Raw genomic sequence first — 23,812 nt, 5'->3', positions numbered from 1 at the left:
AATCCTCTCGTCTCTGGCCTTTGAACACCCATCTTCTCCCCACTGACCGCTGGCAACCACTAATCTTTTCCCTGTCTCCATAGTTTTGCTTTTTCCAGGATGTCATCTAGTTGGAGAGATACAGTTATGTAGCCTTTCATCGGTTTCTTTCACTCAGGAATATGCCTTTAAGATTCCTCCCTGTCTTTTCATGCTTGATAGCTCATTTCCTTTTAGCACTGAACAGTGCTTCTGGTTTTTGTTTTTTTCTTCCTATCTAGTGCTCATCATCATCTCAATGCATTTTATTTGACTCATTTGTTTTTTGTCCGGAATTTCCCCTCCCCCCTGCCCCGACACCCCCCCCGGGGGGGGGGGGGTTCTATTTTGTTCTCTGCCATATCCCAGTGCCTAGAACAGTGCTAGTGTGCTAGATGCTAGATGCTCAAGAAATATATGTTGAATGGAAGAAAAAAGATATTTTCCAAAAGGTACAAAAGTAACTAAATGTATCTCCATTCATATGACACCACATAATATATAAAGTACGTTTCTGTCTACACAAAGGTCATAGCTAATGTCTTTCAAAGATGTTATCTAAAATGCTTGCTTAATCCAGACCCTGGGATGTAGTCAGACTTCTGCAGGTACTTGATTTCTATAAAAATGTGAGCTCTCTGAGAGCAGAGATCTATCTTGCCTCATTTGCCACTATATTCTGGGCACCGAGAATAATGCCTGGCACACAGTAGGTGTTCCAACGATATTTATTGGATGGATAATCATTCTATCTCAACGTATTGACTTTCTTATTTAATCATTTGTTTTATCTATCGAGTAGGTGGTTTTAGTGAACCAAAGAGATGTTTAGTAACAGTTTATTTTTGAAGTAATGACTTAAACACAACTGTAATTTGTTACGGTGTTTGGTCCAAACTCAAGCATGATTTACTGCTATCATCTGAAAAACTAATATTATTTCATCTTTTCCATGGGTGTTACTAGTCTGTTGGTTAAAGCAATGTCAGGAGAAAAAAATGTTTATTTATGTGCACATGTTTTATGAATGTATCACATGCTAAGGGGTAACGACAGACAGATGAGCAAATGCTTCAATGGCTTTGGATTTTGAATGGCCAAAGACTATTCAATTTATTAAATTAAAGATAAAGCTAAGTAAAATAGTCCTTTTAGAAAATAGATGTTGGGAAAAAAAAAAAAAAGAAAATAGACATCGAAAGTCTCCAGAAAGACATAAAATAGGAGGGTTATGTCCTCTTCTCCTGAACCAAAAAACAACTAAAACAAGAGAGTCTCTGTTCTGTTGAGGAAGTATGGAAGGATCTACTTCATGAAGGAAAAAAAAAAATACAACATCTCTGTGGATGAATATAACATATGGTGAGTGAGGAAGTTCTTATAAACTTACCCATCATTGTTAACATCTGACACTGTGACTGTATATCCAAAATAAGATGCCATCTGTGAAGGGAAACCAGAAGATGACATAGTTTATGTTCAAAAATAATTTTTATAGTCCTCTCTCAATTTTCCCTGAAGGATGAATCTCATTGCAGCAGACTTTTGCAGTGCATTCATAGAGTCCTGGACATGGACAGAGTCTTAAAGTCATTTAGTCTGATCCAACGCATAATTTCCCTCTCAGTACCTCTGACATCTGCTTGGACATCCTCTGCAGATGTTCAACAATCCACTCATTCAGTCTGTGGACACAATTATTAGAATTTTCTTTGCAAAACTGGCCGCTCTGTGACTTCTAGTCCTTACTCCTATCTATTTCTGCAATCTTGAACCTCATAGAATAAGTTTAATTCCACTTCCATATGAGATTTCATATGGAGATATTTGCAGCTGGTGCACCAGCTTCTTTCTTAGAGTTACTACATGTGATACCAAAGAACAGATGATACCCCATGAACGCACAGCCAGGAGAAGCCTTAAGTAGGATTTACACTCTTTGCTTTGGGTTAAATCACTGAAATATAAAAGTGGGTTTAATTTCAAGGGAAATCATGTCTCAGTCAGTATCAATTCACATTGAGTTTATTGTCCACTAAGGTTTCTAAGTCTCTTCTAAGTAGTGTGCCACAATCTCTCCACATTTTAGCTCCTAAGATGTTGTTTTTCAAGCTATGTTTTCAACATTTACTGTCTTTTCAGATTTGGCCCATCGTTTGAGCTTGTCAGGATTTTTTTTCGTTTCCATATTTCGGCATCGAGTGCTTTAGCTGACTTAGTCTCGCATAATCTACTAATTTAATTAGTCTACATTCCACGAGAAAGGGTGCTCCACAGAGGGCAGACTTTGGTCTGTGTTGTTCACTCTTCTGTCCATGGTCCAGCTCAGAGTAGGTGCCAGATACTCTTTGCAGAGGGACTAAATACATGGGTTAACAAGAGTCACTCAATAGTTAACGTCTCCTTCCTCTTTTCTCCCCTCCAAACATACATGGTTGCTAGAGACTGAATGCTTGTGTCTCTCCCTTCCCCCCCCCAAAAAATCAAATATTGACCCTAACCCCCAATATGACGGTATTAGGAGGTGAGGCCTTTGAGAAGTGATGAGATTATGAGGGTGGGGCCCTCATGATGGGGTTAGTGCCCTTATAAAAGAGACCCCAGAGAGCTCTGAAGCCCTTCTTACACCATCTGAGCACATAAGACTATGGCCATGTATATGAATCAGGAAGCCAGCTCTCACCAGATACTGAATCTGCCTACCCCTTGATCCCAGGCTTCCCAGTCTTCCAGAACTGTGAGACATAAACATTTGGTTTTTTTTAGCCACCCGATCTGTGGCATTTTTATAATAGTATTCTAAAGACTAAGATACAGGTGCCAGGTGCAAAAGGCTCTTGGCAGGGGAACAAATGCACGAGATAACTGTGCAGTAACTCAGTTCTCCCACCTCACTTCTCTATTCCAACCATCTACAGTGAAATTCTACTCCTAGTGTGGCACTGTGTGGCCTTCGCTCAGAGGAATTTCGTCCCTCATGCACTGAATTCTGAAGTTCAAGACCGAACAGCTAGATGGTATGGAGGGCACGAAGTTATAGACAGGCCAAATTTAATAATATTTAAAGACCTTCTAATGATAAAAATGTGAAACAGAGCTGGGCAAAAGAGAAGTCTTGCCACATTTTCAACAAACCATTAAATATCATCACTTGAGAATAGTTAAAAAGTTGTAAGTTCATCCAGGTTCACTATTGTCCCAGCCTTCCGTCTCCATATTTACCATAACAGTGCATGAGAGACATTGCCAAACACTTTGTTGAAAACCACAGAGTAATGGATAGACTAAAGCCCCAATTTGGGGGGAGAATACAAAAAATGTGCCATGCTCATTAAAAAACTCTATCAATCAAAATTGCTTGACAATGACATTACTGCAAATCGGTATCTCTAGCTAAGAGGGGAGCATCTAAGGATCTTCAACCATGATCCAGGAGGCCAAGATGTAACTTGGCCAGACTCTAATGTGAGGCTTCCTAGAAATTCAGCAGTGTGGGTTTCTGGTTATGGGCTGCCCAGAGAAACGGATTCAACTCATGATGGCTCCCTAAACCATATCACATTCATTGTTTAAAGAAATGTGCCAAATTTCCACAGGTCACAGTAGCCAGGAAACCTCAGGGTGGTGAATGAAGTATGACCTCAGAGAATGACAGGCAATTAAGCTTTTCTTAATAAGACCTCGGCCAGTAACAGTGGGTGAGGAGTGATATCTGGCCCCTGGAAGGAAAGGACCAGAACCAGGTAGCTTGTGAACCCCCACATAATGTTGCTTTGGGTGGAGGCTCCAGTCACAGTGAGGAAGAGAGACAGAGTACAAGCCCATTGATTCCGACTGATACAGTGAGACCTAGGAGAAACCTTTGTCTTCTCAGAGGGAAGGCATATACCTGGAACTCACCACCAAGCATGCTCCATACAGGACCAGAACATAACAGGATTGCTCTCAGATCCTACCAGTTAGCGACATTACAATAGGAGAGCTGGGATCCTGTCTGTCAGAGGCATGGTTATATTCCCAGGGCCCGCAACAGTTCCTAGCACATAGTAGGTGCTCAGTAAACATTTGTTTTATGAATGAATAAATGGTATGAACATTGCAATTTACTATGAGTACCGAGTGACATTATTTGATATTAAAAGGTCTTCACCTGTTCACCAGTGAAATTCTGAATAAAAGTCATATCTGTAGAGTTAATGATTGAAACCTGAAATCATAGAAATGAGATAGGTTATATCATTTGACAGAATTGGAGAAAAAAATCCACATTTTAAATTATAACTTATATCAGTTTTAAATTTGGGGGAAGAGTGGTAAACAGTTAATGCTATGTAAAACAAAAATGCAATCCCGTAAGAATGAGCTTTAAAAAATCCAACTGAACTTTTATTTATGGTTAAGTCTCTGACATTCTCAGATAAAATGCATGCTTAGTAATCTGAAAAGGGAAAACAGAAATTGAATTCAACTGAATGCTCACAGCAATTAACCTGCTGGCCAGTTAATTCACCTAATTATGATTTTTATCCAAATTCATTTGTGTTTATGTTATGAAAAATTGATGATTATGGCTCTTTGCAAAAAAAAAAAAAAAAGAAAGGTTAAAATTAAAAATGCTATCCAGATAGCAAAAATACTACTTTTAATTCTATTCAGATATTACATTTACTAGGGTTTTAAAATAATAAACATTATTTAAAACATAACCTTTTCTGTTCACAAGGTGTCTTGATTTTCTTTTCCTACTTTTGTGGTAACTAGCTCTAATGGGTTTGAATGGTGTCCCTCCAAAATTCACAACAACAGAGTTTCATAAGGTGACCTTATTTGGAAATAGGGTCTTTGTAGGTGAAACAGGTTCGGGAAATTGAGATGAAGTCATCCCAGATTTCGGGTGGGCCCTATGTGCAGTGACTGATGTCCTCTTGAGAAAAGGGGAGGACACACAGACACGGCTGGAGGATGGCCGTACGAGGCCAGGGGCGGAGACTGAAATCGTGCTGACATACACCAAAACCAGGTAGTGGCCACCTCAAGCCAGAATAGGTAAGAAAGAGCTGCTAGATGCCCTGCAGGAAGCGTGACCCTGCCTGACGCTTTGATTCCAGACTCTGGTCTCTTGACCTGTGAGAAAATAAATCCGTGTTGTTGCAAGCCACCCAGTTTGTGGTCTTTTGTTGTGTTAGTCTTGGGAAACTAACACACTAGTGCAATAGCGATCGATTTTCTTATTTCTGTCGTAGGAGCCGTATGAAAATGCTCAGCCTGTCAGCGACAGTGTCTTCTGCAGTTTGTCCTAGATTATGCACAAGCATCATGCTGGCTTCATGGGTGGGGACCTGTGCTCTGGTCCCCATGTTCCAATGGGCCCCACCCTTGGTTTAATGCCCAGCTGGTGCTCTCCTGAAATTCTTAATAATTTGAACAAAGGGCCCTGCATTATCATTTTGCACTGGGTCCCACAAACTATGTTGTACATCCTGTACATAGATCAGGAAAAAAAAAATCTAGCCTCATTTGTTTTTCTTCCTTTTTAGTAAGCAAGCAAGCAAGCATGGATCTGTAGGGGCTCACGATTAAAAGACATGGTAAGCCACTTAAAAGTTGCATGGAAGAGGGGCGCCTGGGTGGCTCAGTCGGTTGGGTGTCCGACTTCAGCTCAGGTCATGATCTCACAGCTCGTGAGTTCGAGCCCCGCGCCAGGCTCTGTGCTGATAGCTCGGAGCCTGGAGCCTGCTTCGGATTCTGTGTCTCCTCTCTCTCTCTACCTTCCTCTGCTCATGCTCTGTCTGTCTCTCTCTGTCTCAAAAATAAATAAACATAAAAAAAGTCGAATGAAAGGGAACATTTCTTTGCATGTGGAAGAAAATATTGTACGATGCATTCTTAGTACTCACATATCCAAAATTCTGGGCTCCTCTTGGAACTCCAGCAACCAGCTCTGGGGATAAAAATATTCATTTAGAAGGGGAATTACATATATTTTTAAGCCACCCAACAAATGAGTTAAAGAGAGTGCTTTTTACGTGAGTAACCATCACTTGAGGAGCTAGAAGTGTGAGGTCACGGGTTTGCATTTTGCTTCTGCTACAGACCACGGAAAACAGAACAGAAGTCGTCCTGTGAGATTTCCTAGCCTTCACCACCGGTCTCCAATGTGTTTCTGCCTGCGTAGCAGAAGCCTGACTTCTCAGCTCTGCAATGTGATTCGTAAGTTAAACCTCTGAGTCCGATTTCTCCAGCTTTCACTGTGGTGACATCTTTTGTACTAGTGTGAAAAGTACAGCTTCTGTCACCCTCACATGGCAAAACAAGTTCGGTTACCTAAAGAAAAGCCATCATAAATGATACGAGTCTGGCCCCCTTGCAAGTGTTTGTTGGCAGCAGAATTAGCGGGTGACCTGGCAGCTTAGGGTCCCCCAGAAAGGAAGCGTCGGTAACACAAACAGAAGAGGCAACTGTGGGGAGAAAAGTCCATATAATTCAGGGCATAGTGATCCGTCTCTAGATTCAGAAGACAGTGGTTCTATTCTTGGGTCTGCCATATACCTGGGATGAATCATTTACCCCCACTTTTTCTGGTCACCTGCAGTAGTGTGGGAGTTGGGACTGGCTGGTTATCAAAGATCTTTCGGCTCTTGTTTCTACAAATCTAAACTATCCTTTGATTCATCGGGGTTACCTTTTAGTTTAATTTAAATAGGAAGGGCCTGGAAGAGAATCCCCTTCTATTTAAATTCCCCTTCCCCTCCCCGGCCGTGGAAGGTCTGGCACGAGTTCTGGCCTCGACTACATCGGATGTGCTGTGCTCTGGCAGAGTTGGGTGCTCATGCTGTTAGCGTGAACAATCAAAGAAGGTTCGTTTGGGGATAGATGTTGGACTTTTCAGCCATCAATCCACTCATTCAGTCAACAAACATGTATAGGCAAATGGAGTAAAAAATAGTGAGCACATTGGACAAAAATGCCCTGCTCTCACGGAGCTCATGCTCTGGTTGGAAGAGACAGTCCACTTAAAAAACAGAGTTGATGAAATGGCATATTTGAAGGGGGTGAATACGGTGAGTGGAGAAAAACCGAACAGTAAAATGGTACAGGGGGAAATGGAGGTGGGATGAGAAAGGACTTAGGCCTTATTAGGGCACAACTGGCAGGAGAGGACTTGGCAAGAAAAAGACATTGAAGCCAAAAATGAAGAAAGTGGAGATGTAAATATTATGGAGGTATTGGAAAAGTATGTTCTAGTCAGAAGGTATGGCAACTGCAAAGGTCCTGAGGTAGAAGTGTGTCTGGAGTATTCAAAGAATAGTAAAGAGACCAGGGTGGCTGGAGGGGAGGGAGTGAGGAGGAAAGGGGTAGGAAATGAGGTCAAAATCTTATGAATGGAGACTTTCAGGTCATTGTAAAGTCTTGGATTTCAGACTGAAGGAGTTGAAACATCACTAGATCAAAGAAGTTACGTGATCTGACTTCTGTGTCTAAAGGACCACTTTGGTTGCTGAATTTAGAGCAGACTACAGGAGGGCAAGGGGGGAGAGAGAGAGAGAGAGAGAGAGAGAGAGACCAGGTAGGAGGCTACTGCAATAAAGTTGGGGGACTTGAATCTGAGTACAAGCTGTGCAGGAGGTGAGAAATGGTCAGATTCTGGTCATATTTTGAGAGTTTCGTTAGCAGGTCTACTCATAAATTGGGTATGGATGGGGTGTGAGAGAAAGAGAAAGAGCACAAGGCTGACTTCCAAGGTATGTGGCTCAAGCAATTGAGAGGATGGTGGACCGTGTTCTGGGGAGAAGGTCAGAAGTTCGCTCATGAGCACATTAAGTTTGAGAGAACTACTCAAACAGAGATGTTGAGTACTGAATTGAGGTTCCAGATATTAGAACACATATCCCTGAACCTGGAATTCAGCGTCATCTGGAGAAATACCTGGAACCTGGAACTCAGTAGAAGCTGGAAAGACAATGAGACTGGATGAGGTTACCAAGAACTCAAAGAGGAAAGAAAGAATCCAAGTGTTTAACCCTGGGACACCTCAATGATACGAGAGAAATTAAAGGGGAATCAACAACAGAGAGGGAAGGGGGGAGGGAGAGGGAAGAGGGAGCTACAAGTGTCTGGGAAGCCAAGGGAAGAAATGAGGAGGGAATAATGAATTCTTTCAATGCTCATGATAATCAAGGAAGAGGAGGTGCATAGAGGCCACTGGTTTGCTTGACAGGAGCCATTTCAGCTGAGTGGTGAGTTGAAGACGAGAAGGCAGTAGATACAGCGGACAGAGATACAGCAGAGAAGAGTGACAGCTCTTTTGAAGCAGAGTCAATAGGTGCTTGCTGGAGGAGGGAGTGGCGTAACAAATTTACTTCTTAAGGTGAGAGAAGTATGTTTGTACAGTGGTGGGAATGATCCAAAGAAAATCATGATGTGGGAATGGTTGGAGTCCCTTCTCTGAGTCACGGGAGGCAATGGGGTGTGGTGCAAAGTGGAGAGGTTAACTTTACCCAGGGGCATGGACTGCTCAACCATAGCAATGGGAGGGAAGGTGAAGCATGTCCTTGAAGAATAAAACTGGGTTCAGAATAACTAAGCTATCTGGACAGATTTCCAGGAAAGCTATCAGAACCGGTCGCACGCTGCTCAGTTTTCAACAATATTTATTTGGCGTGAATTAAATTGGCATCTAACAACAAACCACCATCAAATATAATGGAGTTGACTGATTCCAGGATCAGGCCTGTCAACCAGAGGAGTCTGAAGGGACTATCCCATGACAACCACTACTAAGCCTTCTGCAAACCTTCAGAATTTCATTTAAAAGAAATCAACCATCACACTCAGTAACGTTGGAGTCTGTCACCCCACGTAGTCACAGCACTTAGAAGTTATTAAAAGTCATGTTGGGGGCGCCTGGGTGGCTCGGTTGGTTAAGCGTCCGACTTCGGCTCAGGTCATGATCTCACGGGTTGTGAGTTCGAGCCCTGCATCAGGCTCTGTGCTGACAGCTCAGAGCCTGGAGCCTGCTTCGGATTCTGTGTCTCCCTCTCTCTCTCTCTGCCCCTCCCCTGCTCATGCTCTCTCTCTCTTTCTCTCTGCCTCTCAATAATAAGTAAACGCTAAAAATAAATACATACATACATACATACATACATACATACATACATACATACATACATAAATAGAATGGTTTGGAGTTTTAAGACAAGTTGGAACTATCACTCAACTACAAAAATTCAGTTGGGAGAGAAAATAAGTGACTTTTCTCAGATCCATTTCAATAACTCATAGGAAAACCTTCAAAGATCTCTTAATATCCGTGCCTTGAAATACATGACCTGGGCATCAACCCCACCAGCAAGAAGCAAAAAGGAAGCTAGTGTTTAGCGAATGTTTTCCACCCACTAAGACAATGTGCCACAAGCTTTATAATATTTCCATAATTTAACCTCTAAAAAGTAGGCATTCATACCCCTATGGACGTGTGGAGAAAATAAGGCTTAGAAAGGTTCAGTCACTGTACATAGTTGGTGAGCAGTAAGACTCAAGAACTGAGAGCCACGTCAACGTTTTTTCTACCACACCAAATGACTTTCCTAGGATTGGTTAGGGCCATATCACTTTTTTGGTTTTAGCTCACCACGTTGGACTCTAAAACAAGAACCAAAGATCTTAACCTTTTTTGAGTCATGAACACACTTGGGAAATAGATGAAAGTTATGGATCTTCTCATTGGAAAAATTCATATATATATAAAACCTTGCATATAATTTCTAGGGGTTCAAACCCTGTGAAGTCCATCCGTCCCTGTACCACCCGGAATACAAGGATCCCACGTTAAGGGCTTCTAATCTACAGTACATCAGGTCACTCACTAGGTTTCAAAGAACTTCAACTCTTTCCAGTCTGCTTACGTAAGTAGTGAACATGGGCAGTCTTGGACTTGGTGTGGTCTGATGAATGGATCCATTCTGATGAATGGATCACTCCCTGATAGTGCCTTTACTTTACATATCATTTAAAACTTGGATCCATCTTCTAGATATTTCTCTGATCTAATGGAAAACCACTATGATTTCCTATCATGCTTCCCTGTGATGTGCTGTCATGCACCCCTAATAATTTCCTTGGGTCAGGACTGAATTTTCTCCTGGGGAACTTTCCAACAGGAGTTTAATGCCATGTTTAAAATCATTTGGCATATTTTACAATTTCCTTTGCTAAATCACTGAGTGATTAGAAGATTTGACTTTTCTAAGGTACTAGGAATTTAATTTTATCTCTGATGGACTCTATCCCAAGAATTCTTTCTCATTATAGCTAATATTTAAATAGTATTTGTTACGTATCAGTATTATACTGTTTTATGAATGTAGGATTAGCTCACTTAATCCTAAGAATCCTATGATCTAGATGGTACTATCATCTTCATTGTTATCATCATCAACACCATCATCCTCCTCCTCAGCATTATTACCATCATCATCATCACCAACATCATCATCATTACCATCACCACTATCTCTCTTTTAGAAATAAAGAAATGGAGGCACTGAGATGTTAGGTAACTAGGTCACAGACCTGGTAGATGGCAAAGTCAGGGTTGAAACCCAAGTGGTCTAGCTCCAAAGTCTATGCTTTTAACTACCACAACAGATTGTCTTTTAAAATCTTGAAGAAAAAAATGTATGGAAAGAGAAAGCCTTTAAGAATTAGCTTGTATTTAGGGGTGCCTGGGTGACTCAGTTGGTTAAGCATCCAACTTTGGCTCAGGTCATGATCTCATGGCTCATGAGTTTGAGTGCCATGTTGGGCTCTGTGCTGACAGCTCAGAGCCTGGAGCCTGCTTCAGATCCTGTGTCTCCCTCTCCGCCCTTCCTCCACTTGTGCTCTGTCTCTCAAAACTGAATAAAGGTTTAAAAAATTAAAAAAAAAAAAAGAACTATCTTGTATTTAAAAGCAAAATATTCTTTTAAAGAAAAAAAAAAACCCACAAAACCTCTGTGTTCAATCCCTACCTCACTGCATAAAGAATGTTTTATTCTCTGTGAATTTCTGCTTTGTAAATCTTTTTGAGATGAAACAGTTAAAAGAGCTCTGGGGCGCCTGGGTGGCTCAGTTGGTTGAGCGTCTGACTCTTGATTTCAGCTCAGGTCAAGATCCCAGGGTCATGGGATCAAGCCCTACATCGGGCTCCATGCTGAGCTTGCAGCCTGCTTAGGATTCTCTTTCTCTCTCTCTCTCTCTCTCTCTCTCTCTCTCCCTCTGCCCTTCCTCCCTGATCGTTCTCTCTCTACAATACAATACAATACAATACAATAAGCTCTGATGATTTCCAGGGATGGCCCACATTTCATTTACTCTTAATTCTTTGTGAATTCGTTAAAACACACTAGTGAAAAGCAGTTAAGGTTCATATGAAACAAGATAGAAATACTGATTGATTGATGATTCATTCATTCAATAAATATTACCAGTCTTGTATATGATAGGTATTGCCAGGGACTGAATGTTTGTGTACCCCCAAAATTCGTATGTTGAAACCTAACCCTTAATGTGATAGTCTCAAGAGACAGGGCCCCTGGGAGGTGATGAGGTCATGTGGCTTAGATTAGTTTTATGTTTAGAACTTTATCCTCCCACTTACTACAATTGTTTATCAGGTATTTTGTGCTCGCCGTTTAATGCCTGTCAGCCCCACTGGGACTATAAACTCTGAGATTGAGGACCATCTGTTCGCCTCTGTGTGTTCAACATTTAACACATAGCCTGACACACAGCAGGTGCTCAAGAAAAACTGGAAGAATGAATGAATGGTAAATTCCTTAGGAGGGAGAAAAATGAGATCTTACAGGAGTTTACAGAAGGAAGTGAAAGAAGGAGATGACATTTGAAATTGTACTAAAAAAAAAAAAGTAGCATTTGACCTGTCGAAATTAGAGTAGCTACAGATTCAGGGGACGGAAACCAGAGATGGCAGCCATTATAAGGTATAGAGGACAGAGGTGAGGGGCATATATGAGAACAGGAGTTAATTCATTCTGTTATTTTGAGCTTGAGCATGTCCAAAGGGGAAAAGGAAATAATGTAGAGGTGTTGGGTTGGAGCCTGGGAGGGAGTTTAGTAGGGACACGTCCAATGTGAATGTCCAGAAATTAAAGATGGGGGATCTTGACTTTTCAAATGTGATCTGTCACTAATAGCATGGCTTTTGTGTAGGCCATTTTTTTAAGTTTTTTTTTTTTTTTTTAATTTATTTTGAGAGAGCTATAGAGAGCAAATGGGGGAGGGGCAGAGAGAGAGGGAGACAATACCAAGCAGACTCCCCACTGTCAGCCCAGAGCCCAATGTGGGGCTCAGACTCACAAACTGTGAGATCATGACCTGAGCCAAAATCAAAGAGTTGGACACTTAACTGACTGAACCACCCAGGCGCCCATATGTGGGCCATTTAATCACCTGTATTTTTCTCATGCATAATATGGGATTATTGGACTTGTTTTTTATTGCTTAACTCGATTTTATAACGATTGACATTCAGTATTATGAAGTTATTTAAGACTTAAAATGCTGTGCTGAAGTGTATTTTGGTTTGTTTTTCTACATAATATTATCATACACATTCTGGGATTCCATTATTATACATTTGTGTAGCAAAGAAAATCACATTTATAACAGGGCTTTTCAGGTCCTTTTACCTTTCCCCGTGCTTTATAAATGACTTAAATCCAATAATGTCTCTCACCTTGCTCAGAGTCTCCAGTGAATTCCCCAGCAGCAACTGAATATCCTGGGTTAAAGAAAAGGAAAACTAGTCACATGTTTGAAGGCTTTACAAATGAGCTTTATCTAGAAAAATGAAAGAACTGCCATAGTACTGCTTTGGTCAGAAATTTCAACAAATATCGTCACATAAAAGTTTAGGGTTCTGTAATGGGAAAAAACAGTGAAATGAACGCTTCCGTACTAAATCCTGGAAGCATAATCGATCCGCTTCTTCTGAACATGGCAACACAATCAGATTGTGAGGAATACTTCATCATCCCCCTTAAAGAGTAAATGGTGGCCATTGTACCTGAACGTCGCTGATTCATCAGGATCAGACATGATACTCGGAAAGTATCTTTTGTGCTCAACATTTGCTATTTCTGATCGCCAAGAAGGTATATTTCCTAATTTCTTTAATGATGGTTTTCCACAAATGTCACTTAGCTCTAAAGTGAGGTGAGGTGAAAAACATAACTGCATTTTGCTTCATTTATCAAGCAATCAAAATACCTGTAGGATACTAAAGGTGGGAAACAACCGTGGCACATTGACATTGTATGGTTTCCGCATAATACGTTTTGACAACATTCTAGCAACTGGAAGGTCTTTTGTTGTTGCTCTAAAAGCTGGAAAGGAGGGCCAACATGTTGCCCCTATAGCACTGGGCAGCCCCACTAATTCATAGTCTCTACAACTGGCAAAATATTTTATGTGCAGGACACTTTTACAGTTAGTGTTTGATTGCATAACTGGACACTACAGCCTAAATCAAAACATAGAAAGTAACCATTGAAATTCCCCCCATTAAATAAGAAATTGACTTTGGGGCTGAGGCCAATGTTTTATTGTGTGAAAGTCATATCCTTCTAGAGTAACTTACTGAAATTTTTAAAATAAAAAATGGTTGCTGAATTTGAAGCGAAAGTCTGTTACAGAGCCTATAAAATAGGCTGAACCAAAAGAGAAGACTTATATGCCATGGCTGAATAAAAGGAAAGTCCATTCTAAGCTAGTAAGAAAAGAAAATTTGCACAAGCTGCCAAAGAACAGCGGATAAGTGAGGAATAAAGTTTGCACCTACATTTAATAAGTTTGCCTTTTGAGAAACAACAAATGTGCTAAATAATGAATCTCACCAAGGTAACTGTCATCATAGGAAGCTGGAGCCACGTCTGTCTGTTTCTCTCGAGCCAATTTCCTTAGGATATCCTTGAACGAGTAATTCGCAATGATATCTGCAATACTGGCAGTGATCACCTGACCTGTGTCCAAACAAATGGATGCATTAGCTGAATGAATGCAAGAGGCAGGCCCTCTCTGAGCAGACACAGAACATCTGAAAAACACATACTCCCTTGAAAACAATAATGGAATTGCTTGCGTTTTTGAAGATGAATTTTCCCACCTGCTACTAGAACTGCAGGTAAAGTTGGTTATGGCTGGGTAGAGCCTTCCATTCTGACAGAAGAACCAAAGATCACTACATATTATTATCTGTCTTCCTGCTGCCTTCACAATACATACTCCCTCTACCTCCAAATGATAAAAATATCTGAGTAAAGATAACTGTAGGCAAAACTTATGGATTAAAATTTTAATCTGGAACATTGCAGATAGAAGAAACATCATCTAACTTGGAGATCATCTAGCCAAATATAACCTCATATGGGTGGGGAAACTGAGGCGCAAAGAGCACGAATGCATTCTCTAAGGTCATGTGGTTTTGCTATTACAGTATCTGGCATTACAAACAAGGTCTCCTTTGGCATTCTATTAAGACTTTTTGTAGTCTCACAAAATACAGATTAAATCTAGATACTTAATAAATAGATTATGAAATCTATCACTTATGTTAAAGGAAGGAAAGGGGTGCCTGGGTGGCTCAGTTGGTTATGCGTCCAACTTCAGCTCAGGTCATGATCTCACGGTTTGTGAGTCTGAGCCCCACATCGGGCTCTGTGCTGACAACTCAGAGCCTGGAGCCTGCTTCAGATTCTGTGCCTCCCTCTCTCTCTGCCTCTCTTCCACTTGTGCTCTGTCTCTCTCTCAAAAATAAATAAAATGTAAAAATAAAAAAAAAAAAAAGGAAGGAATTGCATAGTTTTTGAGCCATTTATTTTTTTATGGTAAAATGTATACAGAGAGCATAAAATTATGACAACAGGAGGCAGTGAGGTCCCGCGAGATCCAGAATTTTAGCAAAACAAAAAAACAAAAAAAAGGAATCCAAGGCTGGCAACAATGATAGGGTAAGAACTTCGGCTAATATCTCCCAAATAAAGTCACTATTAAAAGTCTTGAAATATGATTGTATTTGGGGTGGTCAAATATCCAAAAGATAGCCAGCTATTTTCCACAATTTCCATGCATTCTCATATTTATGATGGATATCTAAGGGAAAAGTGTGATCTCATTCTTTTTGGGAGAAAACTGGAGACATGCTTTTAAGAAACTTACATTTAATAGTAATTTTAAAGCCAAATGATTCTTTGGGACTTCACTGATAATTCATAGTCTTTCTGTTTGAAGTCCAAAAGGAGTAAAACTATCAAATCTGGCCATAAATATTTCCCAATGACTCTGCCTGAAATGACTGTTCTGATATTAAGACAACGATATTCACACATGTACTTCTGAACAATGTCTGTAGAATCTGCCAATTTTCTCTGGGTTAAGGCTAAATCCCCCCTTTCCTCCTCCTACATACACACTGCCTTTGCTTTTTTCCTTTAGTTGCTTCTAAAAACATTATAACCTTAAGCCTAAAAAGATTTTTACATTACCTATTACAGACAATGCTTCTATATCTCCTTGGTATGGGTACTTTTCAGCAAATCATCTGTATCAGATATTTTTTTTTTAACTTAAGGAAAGAAAAGAATTCTCTGAGTGAATTAGAAGCAAATCTTTTAAACACATACTTTTTATTTCATAACCACCTACTCCATAAATTATATTGTTTTTCAATCTGCAAAATAATTTTTAAGACTAAAATGTTAATTATTTGATATTCATAGTTGTACATGTATGAATTAAGCTTAACAGTAATTTCACATACCATTTTATCATAAACCCATATCCTAGATCTCTTCTTGGCTTTTTAAAAAGTGTGGTTTTATATTATTATATTTTTTTATTTTCACTACTGTGTAGTTAACATATAGTGTCATATAGTTTCAGGTATATGATACAGTGATTCTACAATTCTATACGTCGCACAGTACTTGTCAAAGTAAGTGTACTCTTAGTCCCCTTCGCCTATTTCACCCATTCCCCCGCCCACCTCCCAACTGGTAACCATCAGTTTGCTCTCTATAGTTAAGAGTCTGTGTTTTAGTTTGTCTTTTTTTTAACTTGTTCATTTGTTTTGTTTCTTAAATTCCATATATGATTGTCATCATGTGGCATTTGTCTTTCTCTGACTTATTTCACTTAGCCTAAGTGAAATATGATTATACCCTACAGATCTGTCCATGTAGTTGTAAATGACAAGATTTCATTCTTTTTTATGGTGAGTAATAGTTCATTGTGTATATACCACTTCTTTATCCCTTCATCTATTGTTACACAGCTGGGCTGCTTACAGAATTCAGCTATTGTAAATAACGCTGTAATAAACACAGGGGTGCATACATCTTTTTGATTAGTGTTTTTGTATTCTTTGGTAAATATCCAGTAGTGAAATTATGGGATCATTAGGGTAATTCTATTTTTAATTTTTAGAGGAAGCCTCCACAGTGGCTACACCAGTTTGCATTCCCATCAACAGGGCACGAAGGTTCCTTTTTCTCCAAAGAAAGGATTGAGGATCAACACTTGTTGGTTCTTGTGTTTTGATTTTAGCTATCTTGACAGGTGTGAGGTGATATCTTATTGTGGTTTAATTTGCATTTCCCTGATGATGAGTGACATTGAGCATCTTTTCATGTGTCTGTTGGCTATCTGGATGTCTTCTTTGGAGAAATGTCTATTCAGGTCTTTTGCCCATTTTTAATTAGATTATTTGTTTTTTGATAGTGAGTTGTAGAAGTTTATATATATACATTTTGGATACTAACACTTTATTACACATATAACTTGCAAATATCTTCTCCCATTCAGTATGTTGGCTTTTAGTTTTGTTGATTGTTTCTTTTGCTGTGCAGAAGCCTTTTATTTTGATGTAGTCCCAACAGTTTATTTTTGTTTTTATTTCTCTTGCCTAGGAAACAGATCTAGAAAAATGTTGATATGGCTGATGTCAGAGAAATGATGTCAGTGCTCTCTTCTAGGATTTTTATGGCTTCAGGTCTCACATTTAGGTCCTGGATCCATTTTGAGGTTATTTTTGTGTGTGGTGTAAGATAATGGCCAGCTTCATTCTGGAGGAACTAAAAAATACATGAAGAAAAATGCATTCATTCTTCCAGCATTCATTCATTCATTCATGTAACCTGTCCAGCTTTCTCAGCACCATTTGTTGAAGAAACTGTCTTTTCCCTTTTGGATATTCCTCCCTCCTTTGTCAAAGATTAACTGTCCATATAATCATGGGTTTATTTCTGGGCTCTCTATTCTGTTCTATTGATCTGTATGTCTATTTTTGTGCCAGTACCATACTGTTTTGAGTACTGCAGATTTGTGGTATAACTTGAAATCTGGAATTGTGATACCTCCGCTTTTGTTTTGCTTTTTCAAGATTGCTTCGGCTAATCAGGGTCTTTTGTGGTTCCATACCAATTTTAGAATTGTTTGTTCTAGTTCTGTGAAAAAAAAAATGCTGTTGGTATTTTTTTTTTTTTAATTTTTTTTTTTCAACGTTTATTTATTTTTGGGACAGAGAGAGACAGAGCATGAATGGGGGAGGGGCAGAGAGAGAGGGAGACACAGAATCGGAAACAGGCTCCAGGCTCTGAGCCATCAGCCCAGAGCCTGACGCAGGGCTCAAACTCACGGACCGCGAGATCGTGACCTAGCTGAAGTCGGACGCTTAACCGACTGCGCCACCCAGGCGCCCCAATGCTGTTGGTATTTTGATAGAGATTGCATTAAATCTTTACATTGCTTTGGGTAATATGGGCATTTTAATAATATTTGTCCTTCCAGTCCATGAGCATGGAACATCTTTCCATTTGTTTGTGTTGTCTTCAGTTTATTTCATCAGTGTTGTACAGTGTTCAGAGAACAGGCCTTTCATCTCCTTGGTTAAGTTTATTCCTTGTTATTTTACTATTTCTGGTGCAATTGTAAGTGGGATTGTTTTCTTAATTTCTCTTTCTGCTGCCTCATTATCATTGTGTAGGAATGCAGTGAATTTCTGTAAATTGATTTTTGTATCCTGCAACCTTACTGAATTCACTTATCAGTTCTAGTAGTGTTTTGGTGGAGTCTTTAGGATTCTCTATATATAGTATCTTGTCATCTGCAAGGAATGACCGTAACTTCTTTCTTACCAATTTGGATGGTTTTATTTCTTTTTCTTGTCTGATTGCTGCAGCTAGGATTTCCAGCACTATGTTGAATAAAAGTGGTGAGAGTGGCCATCCTTGTCTTGTTCCTGAGCTTAGGGGAAAATTCAGTTTTTCACCATTGAGCATGATGTTACCTGTGGATTTTTCATGTGTGGCCTTTATTATGGTGAGGTATAGTCTCTCTAAAACTACTTGGTATAGGGTTTTCACATGAATAGACATTGTACTTTATCAAATGCTTTTTTTGCATCTATTGAAATTATCATATGGTTTTTATCCTTTCTCTTATTAATGTGATGTATCATGTTGATTGATTTGTGAATACTAAATCACCCTTGCATACTGGGGATAATCTCGCTTGATTGTGGTGAATAATTTTTTAAATGTATTGTTGGATCTAGTTTGTTAATATTTTTATTGAGGACTTTTTCATCTATGTTCTTCAGAGATATTGGCCTGTTTTCTCTTTTTGTTGTAGTGTCTTTATCTGCTTTTGGTTTCAGGGTATTGTTGTCCTCACAGAATGAATTTGGAAGCTTTCCTTCCTCTTCTATTTTGTGGAATAGTTTGAGACTATGTATTCACTGTTCTTTAAATATTTGTTAGAATTCATCTGTGAAGCCATCTGGTTCTGGACTTTTGTTTGTTGGGAGGTTTTTTTTATTACAGATTCACTTTTGTTTCTGGTTATCAGTCTGTTCAAATTTTCTATTTCTTCCTGATTCAGTTTGGTACGTTATTCGTTTCTATGAATTCATCCATTTCTTCTAGGTTGTTCAGTTTATTTCTCCACCTTCATTTCTGATTTTGTTTATTTGAGTCCTCTATTTTATTCTTTTTTTTTTTTTTTTTTGAGGAGTCTGGCTAAAGGTTTATCAATTTTGTTGATCTTTTCAAAGAACCAGCTCCTAGTTTCATTGATATGTTTTATTGTTTGTTTGTTTTTTTAGTTTCTCTTTCATTTATTTCTGCTCTGATTGTTATTATTTCCTTCATTTTATTGGTTTTTGGTTTTGTTTGTTCTTTTTCTGGCTCCTTTAAAAGGATACAAAGTTAGGTTGTTTATTTGAGATTTTTTTTCTTGCTTCTTGAGATAGATAATTCTTAGGATAGCTATTGATGCATCCCAAAGATTGTGGACCATGGTTTTCATTTTCATTTTTCTTCATGTATTTTTTTTTTTATTTCCTCTTTGATTTCTTGCTTGAGCCGCTCCATTCATTGTGTAGGTAGCATGGTATTTAACCTCCATGTATTTGAGCTCTTTCACAAGATTTTTTCTTGTTGTTGATTTCTAGTTTGATAGCATTATGGTCAGAAAAGATGCATGCTATGACTTTGATCATTTTGATTTGTTGAGACTTGTTTTGTGGCCTAATATTGATCTATTCTGGAGAACGTTCCATGAACACTTGAAAAGAATATGTATTATGCTCTTGTAGGATGGAATGTTTTGAATCTATCTGTTCTGAATATATCATTCAAAGCCACTGTTTCTTTGTTCATTTTCTGTTTGGATGATCTGTCCAAAGTGGCATGTTAAAGTCTCCTACTGTTATTGTACTACTATCAATTACTTCCTTTATGTTTGTTATTAGCTGCTTCATGTATTTGGGTGCTTCTATGTTGGATGCATAAATATTTAGCATTGTTACATCTTCTTGTGGGATTGTTCCCTTTATGATTATATAGTGTCCTCCTTTGTCTTTTGTTACTATCTTTGTTTTAAACTTTTATTTTGTCTGTTATAAGTATTGTTATCCTGGCTTTCTTTTCACATCCATTTGTATGATAAATTCTTTTCCATCCCTTCACTTTCTTTTAAATTTTTTTTTTCAACGTTTATTTATTTTTGGGACAGAGAGAGACAGAGCATGAACGGGGGAGGGGCAGAGAGAGGGAGACACAGAATTGGAAACAGGCTCCAGGCTCTGAGCCATCAGCCCAGAGCCTGACGCGGGGCTCAAACTCACGGACCGCGAGATCGTGACCTGGCTGAAGTCGGACGCTTAACCGACTGCACCACCCAGGCGCCCCTCCATCCCTTCACTTTCAATATGCATGTGTCTTTAGGTCTGAAATGAGTCTCTTGTGGGAAGCATATAGATGAATCTTGCTTTTTATCCATTCTGCCACCCTACATCTTCTGATTGGAGCATTTAGTCCATTTATATTCAAAGTGATGATTGATAGATTTATACTACTGCCATCTCATATTTGTTTTATGGTTGTTTTTATAGTTCTTGTCTGTTCCTTTCTACTCCTGCTCTGTTCTCTCATGGTTTGACAGCTTTCTTTAGTGATATACTTGGATTTCATTTCTCTTTATTTTTTGTATGTCTATTACTAGCTTTTGATTTGTGGCTACCATTAGGCTTATCTATAACCTCTTATACATGAAGCTGTCTATATTAAGTTGATATCTGTAAGTTTGAACTCATTCTTAACTCCTTTCCCTCCCAAGCTTTAGATATATATGCTGTCATACTTCCCGTCTTTTTATTTTGTGAATCCCTTGACTGATTTTTATAGATATACTTAATTTTACTGCTTTTTGCTTCCTACTTTTCTTACTCCTACTTAAGGTTGTTCCTTTCTACTCTTTAACATTTCTTGTAGCGCTGGTTTAGAGGTCATGAATTCTATTAACTTTTGTTTGTCTGGGAAATTCTTTTTCTCTCCCTCTATTCTGAATGAGAGCCTTGCTGAATAGAGTATTCTTGGCTGCAGATTTTTCTCTTTCAGCACTTTGAATATATCATGCCACTCCCTTCTGGACTACGAAGTTTCTGCTAAAAAGTCAGTGGATAGCTTTATGGGGTTTCCCTTGTATGTAACCGTTTTCTTTTCTTTTGGTGCTTTTAAAATTCTCTCTTTATAACTACTTTTTGCCATTTTAATTGCTATTTGTCTTGATGTGGACATTCTTGGATTGATTCTGTTGGGGACTCTCTGCACCTCCTGGATCTGGATTTCTGTTTCCTTCCCCAGATTTGGGAAGTTTTCAGCTCTTATTTCTTCAAATAAATGTTCGGCCCCCTTTTCTCTCTCTTCTCTTTCTGGGATCCCTATGATGTAAATGTCATTATTCTTGATGGTGTTACTGAATTCCCTATGCCCTTTGATTTTGCATTACTTTTTTCCCTCACATGTTCAGCTTGATTGCTTTCCATAACTGTGTTCTCCAGGGCTTCCTCTAGTCTACTATTTATTTCATCTCATGTATTTTAAATTTCATTTATTAAGGAACATCTCTGATTGGTTCTTTTTTGTGTTTCATATCCCTTTGATAAGGATCATTGATATCCTCCACTCTTTTCTGAAGTCCGTGAGCATCTTTATGATTCTTTCTTTCTTTCTTTTATTTTTTTTTAATTTTTTTTTTCAACGTTTATTTATTTTTGGGACAGAGAGAGACAGAGCATGAACGGGGGAGGGGCAGAGAGAGAGGGAGACACAGAATCGGAAACAGGCTCCAGGCTCCGAGCCATCCGCCCAGAGCCTGACGCGGGGCTCGAACTCACGGACCGCGAGATCGTGACCTGGCTGAAGTCGGACGCTTAACCGACTGCGCCACCCAGGCGCCCCTATGATTCTTTCTTTAAATTCTCTATTGGACATATTACTTATCTCTGTTTGCTTAGGTGTCTTGCAGTGATTTTTGTCCTGTTATATCATTTGCGACATATTCTCTGTCTCCTCATTTTGTCTAACTCTCTGTGTCTGTTTCTGTGCGTTAGGAAAGTCAACCACATCTCTTGTTCTTGAAAGTAGTGGCCTTATGAAGAAGAGGTCACGTAGTGCCCCACAGTGTAGTGTCCCCTGTTCACAAGAACCTGGTACTTCAGAGTTGTCTCCTATGTGTGTTGCATGTGCCCTGCTGCTGTAGCTGAGCCACTTTTTCCTTCAGTCCAGTCTTCTGCAGTGGCTCTCTTTGCCTGTTGTGGGCCGTGTTTGGTCCCTGTGCTGTTAGTGGGCCAGTCTGATGCTGCCTTGGGCTTGAGTTGAGTCAGACGAGGCATTTGCCAGAGATTTACTATCACTGAACTGAACAGTACTTTTTTATATCGTTTCCTGAAAGCTTTCCTTGGTGGGCAGGTCGTTCTGTCAGACCAGCTGTCTGGGGCCACCGTCTGACTGGTGTGTGTGGTTCTCTTTCCCTCTCCCTAGGCCAGGAGTCACTTTGAAGTACTGCTGGCCCATTAGGGCTGCTTGCACACTGCCAGGCTTGTGGCACCACTCTGGATGTCCTCTGGCCAAGGGTGTGAAAGGGGCGGATCCTCAAAATGGAGGGGGCAGGAGGCAAGGTGTTAGCAAGTGCTTTGCTGGCCCTTTGTGGGAGGGGACCTGCAGCAACTGGGACTGAGGTAGGTCTGGCTGGAGGGGACAGATCTGCTGAAGTGCATAGGGTGGTGGCGGTATTAGCAAGTTAGGTAGTGAGCAGTGGCAGGGCCATGCTGTTTCCTGCAGACAGCCATGTTTACGCTGGGGGTCAGGGGAGGAAATGGTGCCTGCCAGCTCTTTGGTTTCTGGACAAGTCCCCCAGTGATCTCTGCTCCTTCGGCACACACTCTGAGTTTAGTAAACAACTCTCCCTTCAGGTATTTTTCAAGATGCTGCTTCTATGCTGTATCTCCACGGGGCTGTTTATTGTACTGTCTCTTTAGGGGCAGGGACTCCGTTTCCTCAAGCCCTTTTGGCTCTCTCAGAGCTGAGCCTGCTGATTTGTAAAGTTCCAGTTTTTAAGTCTCACTAGTTAGAAGAACTTGTAAAAGGCAGCCCCTCTGGTTTTCAAAGCCAAACATAATGGGGACTCATCTTCCCCCTGTGGGATCCCTGACATGATAGTCTCTTTCTCTCCCGTCTCTGTGTGTGCAGTGTCCCTCCCTCCCAAGGACAGCCCCGAGGGTCTGGTTAGCTCCCTACCACATCTCTGCCCTTCCTACCCTCTTCAATGTGGCCGCTTCTCTACATTTAGTTCTGGAGTTTGTTCTGCCAGATTTGGGGTTGTTTTCTGGGTTATTTACACTGATGTGAATGTTATTTAGTTGTATCCTTGGGACAAGGTGACCTTAGGGTCCTACTCTACCATCTTTCCCAGACTCTCAATAATTGTATTCTTCCATTGGCTTATTAATCTGATCAGGTGTCTTCCAGTTGAAAAGAAAAATTTCACTCCACTCTTCATCTCTCTCATCGTCTACTCTATCTTTATCCTAAACTTCACAGCCAAAATTCAGGGAATATTCTCTGTCATCTCTATGTAGGCATCCCATCCACATCCACGGCTTTAACTGTCACCAATATACAAGTGATGGAAGTCTGTACGTTAGCCTAGATATCTTCTCTGAGTGAAAGCCCATATATGCAGACATGAAAAACCCTGGATATCTCAACCATGTTCACATTCAACATAACCAAAAGCAAATTCACCATCTTCCCTCTCCAACCCACTCCCACCTGTTCTCTTCCAGGGTTCCCCATCTCAGACAGTGGGACCCACTTATAACCATGCAGTCGCAAGTCAGAAATGTATGCTGGGCCTCCTCCCTTTCCTCACCCACACATAACAACTAAGCTGTCTG

The 23,812-nt window shown here is 40.0% G+C and overlaps 1 protein-coding gene across 1 annotated transcript in view; it reads right to left on the bottom strand.

Annotated features, from left to right (window-relative positions):
* The window catches only part of ITGA8 (integrin subunit alpha 8), a 191,292-nt gene that overhangs the window by 126,718 nt on the left and 40,762 nt on the right, over positions 1 to 23,812 (bottom strand). The window contains exons 7-11 of the mRNA XM_040450953.1: positions 13,914 to 14,039; positions 12,755 to 12,799; positions 5,916 to 5,959; positions 4,169 to 4,225; positions 1,409 to 1,461 (exon numbers count right to left, since the gene is read on the bottom strand). Coding sequence (XP_040306887.1) covers positions 1,409 to 1,461; positions 4,169 to 4,225; positions 5,916 to 5,959; positions 12,755 to 12,799; positions 13,914 to 14,039 — 325 coding nt within the window. The remainder of the gene's footprint in view (positions 1 to 1,408; positions 1,462 to 4,168; positions 4,226 to 5,915; positions 5,960 to 12,754; positions 12,800 to 13,913; positions 14,040 to 23,812) is intronic.

This window comes from Herpailurus yagouaroundi, unplaced genomic scaffold (genome assembly GCF_014898765.1).
Source record: "Herpailurus yagouaroundi ecotype Mexico unplaced genomic scaffold, PumYag 203, whole genome shotgun sequence".
Lineage (NCBI taxonomy): Eukaryota > Metazoa > Chordata > Mammalia > Carnivora > Felidae > Herpailurus > Herpailurus yagouaroundi.
Note: the sequence above shows the minus strand (reverse complement) of the source record. Positions and strands in the feature narration are given on the sequence as shown.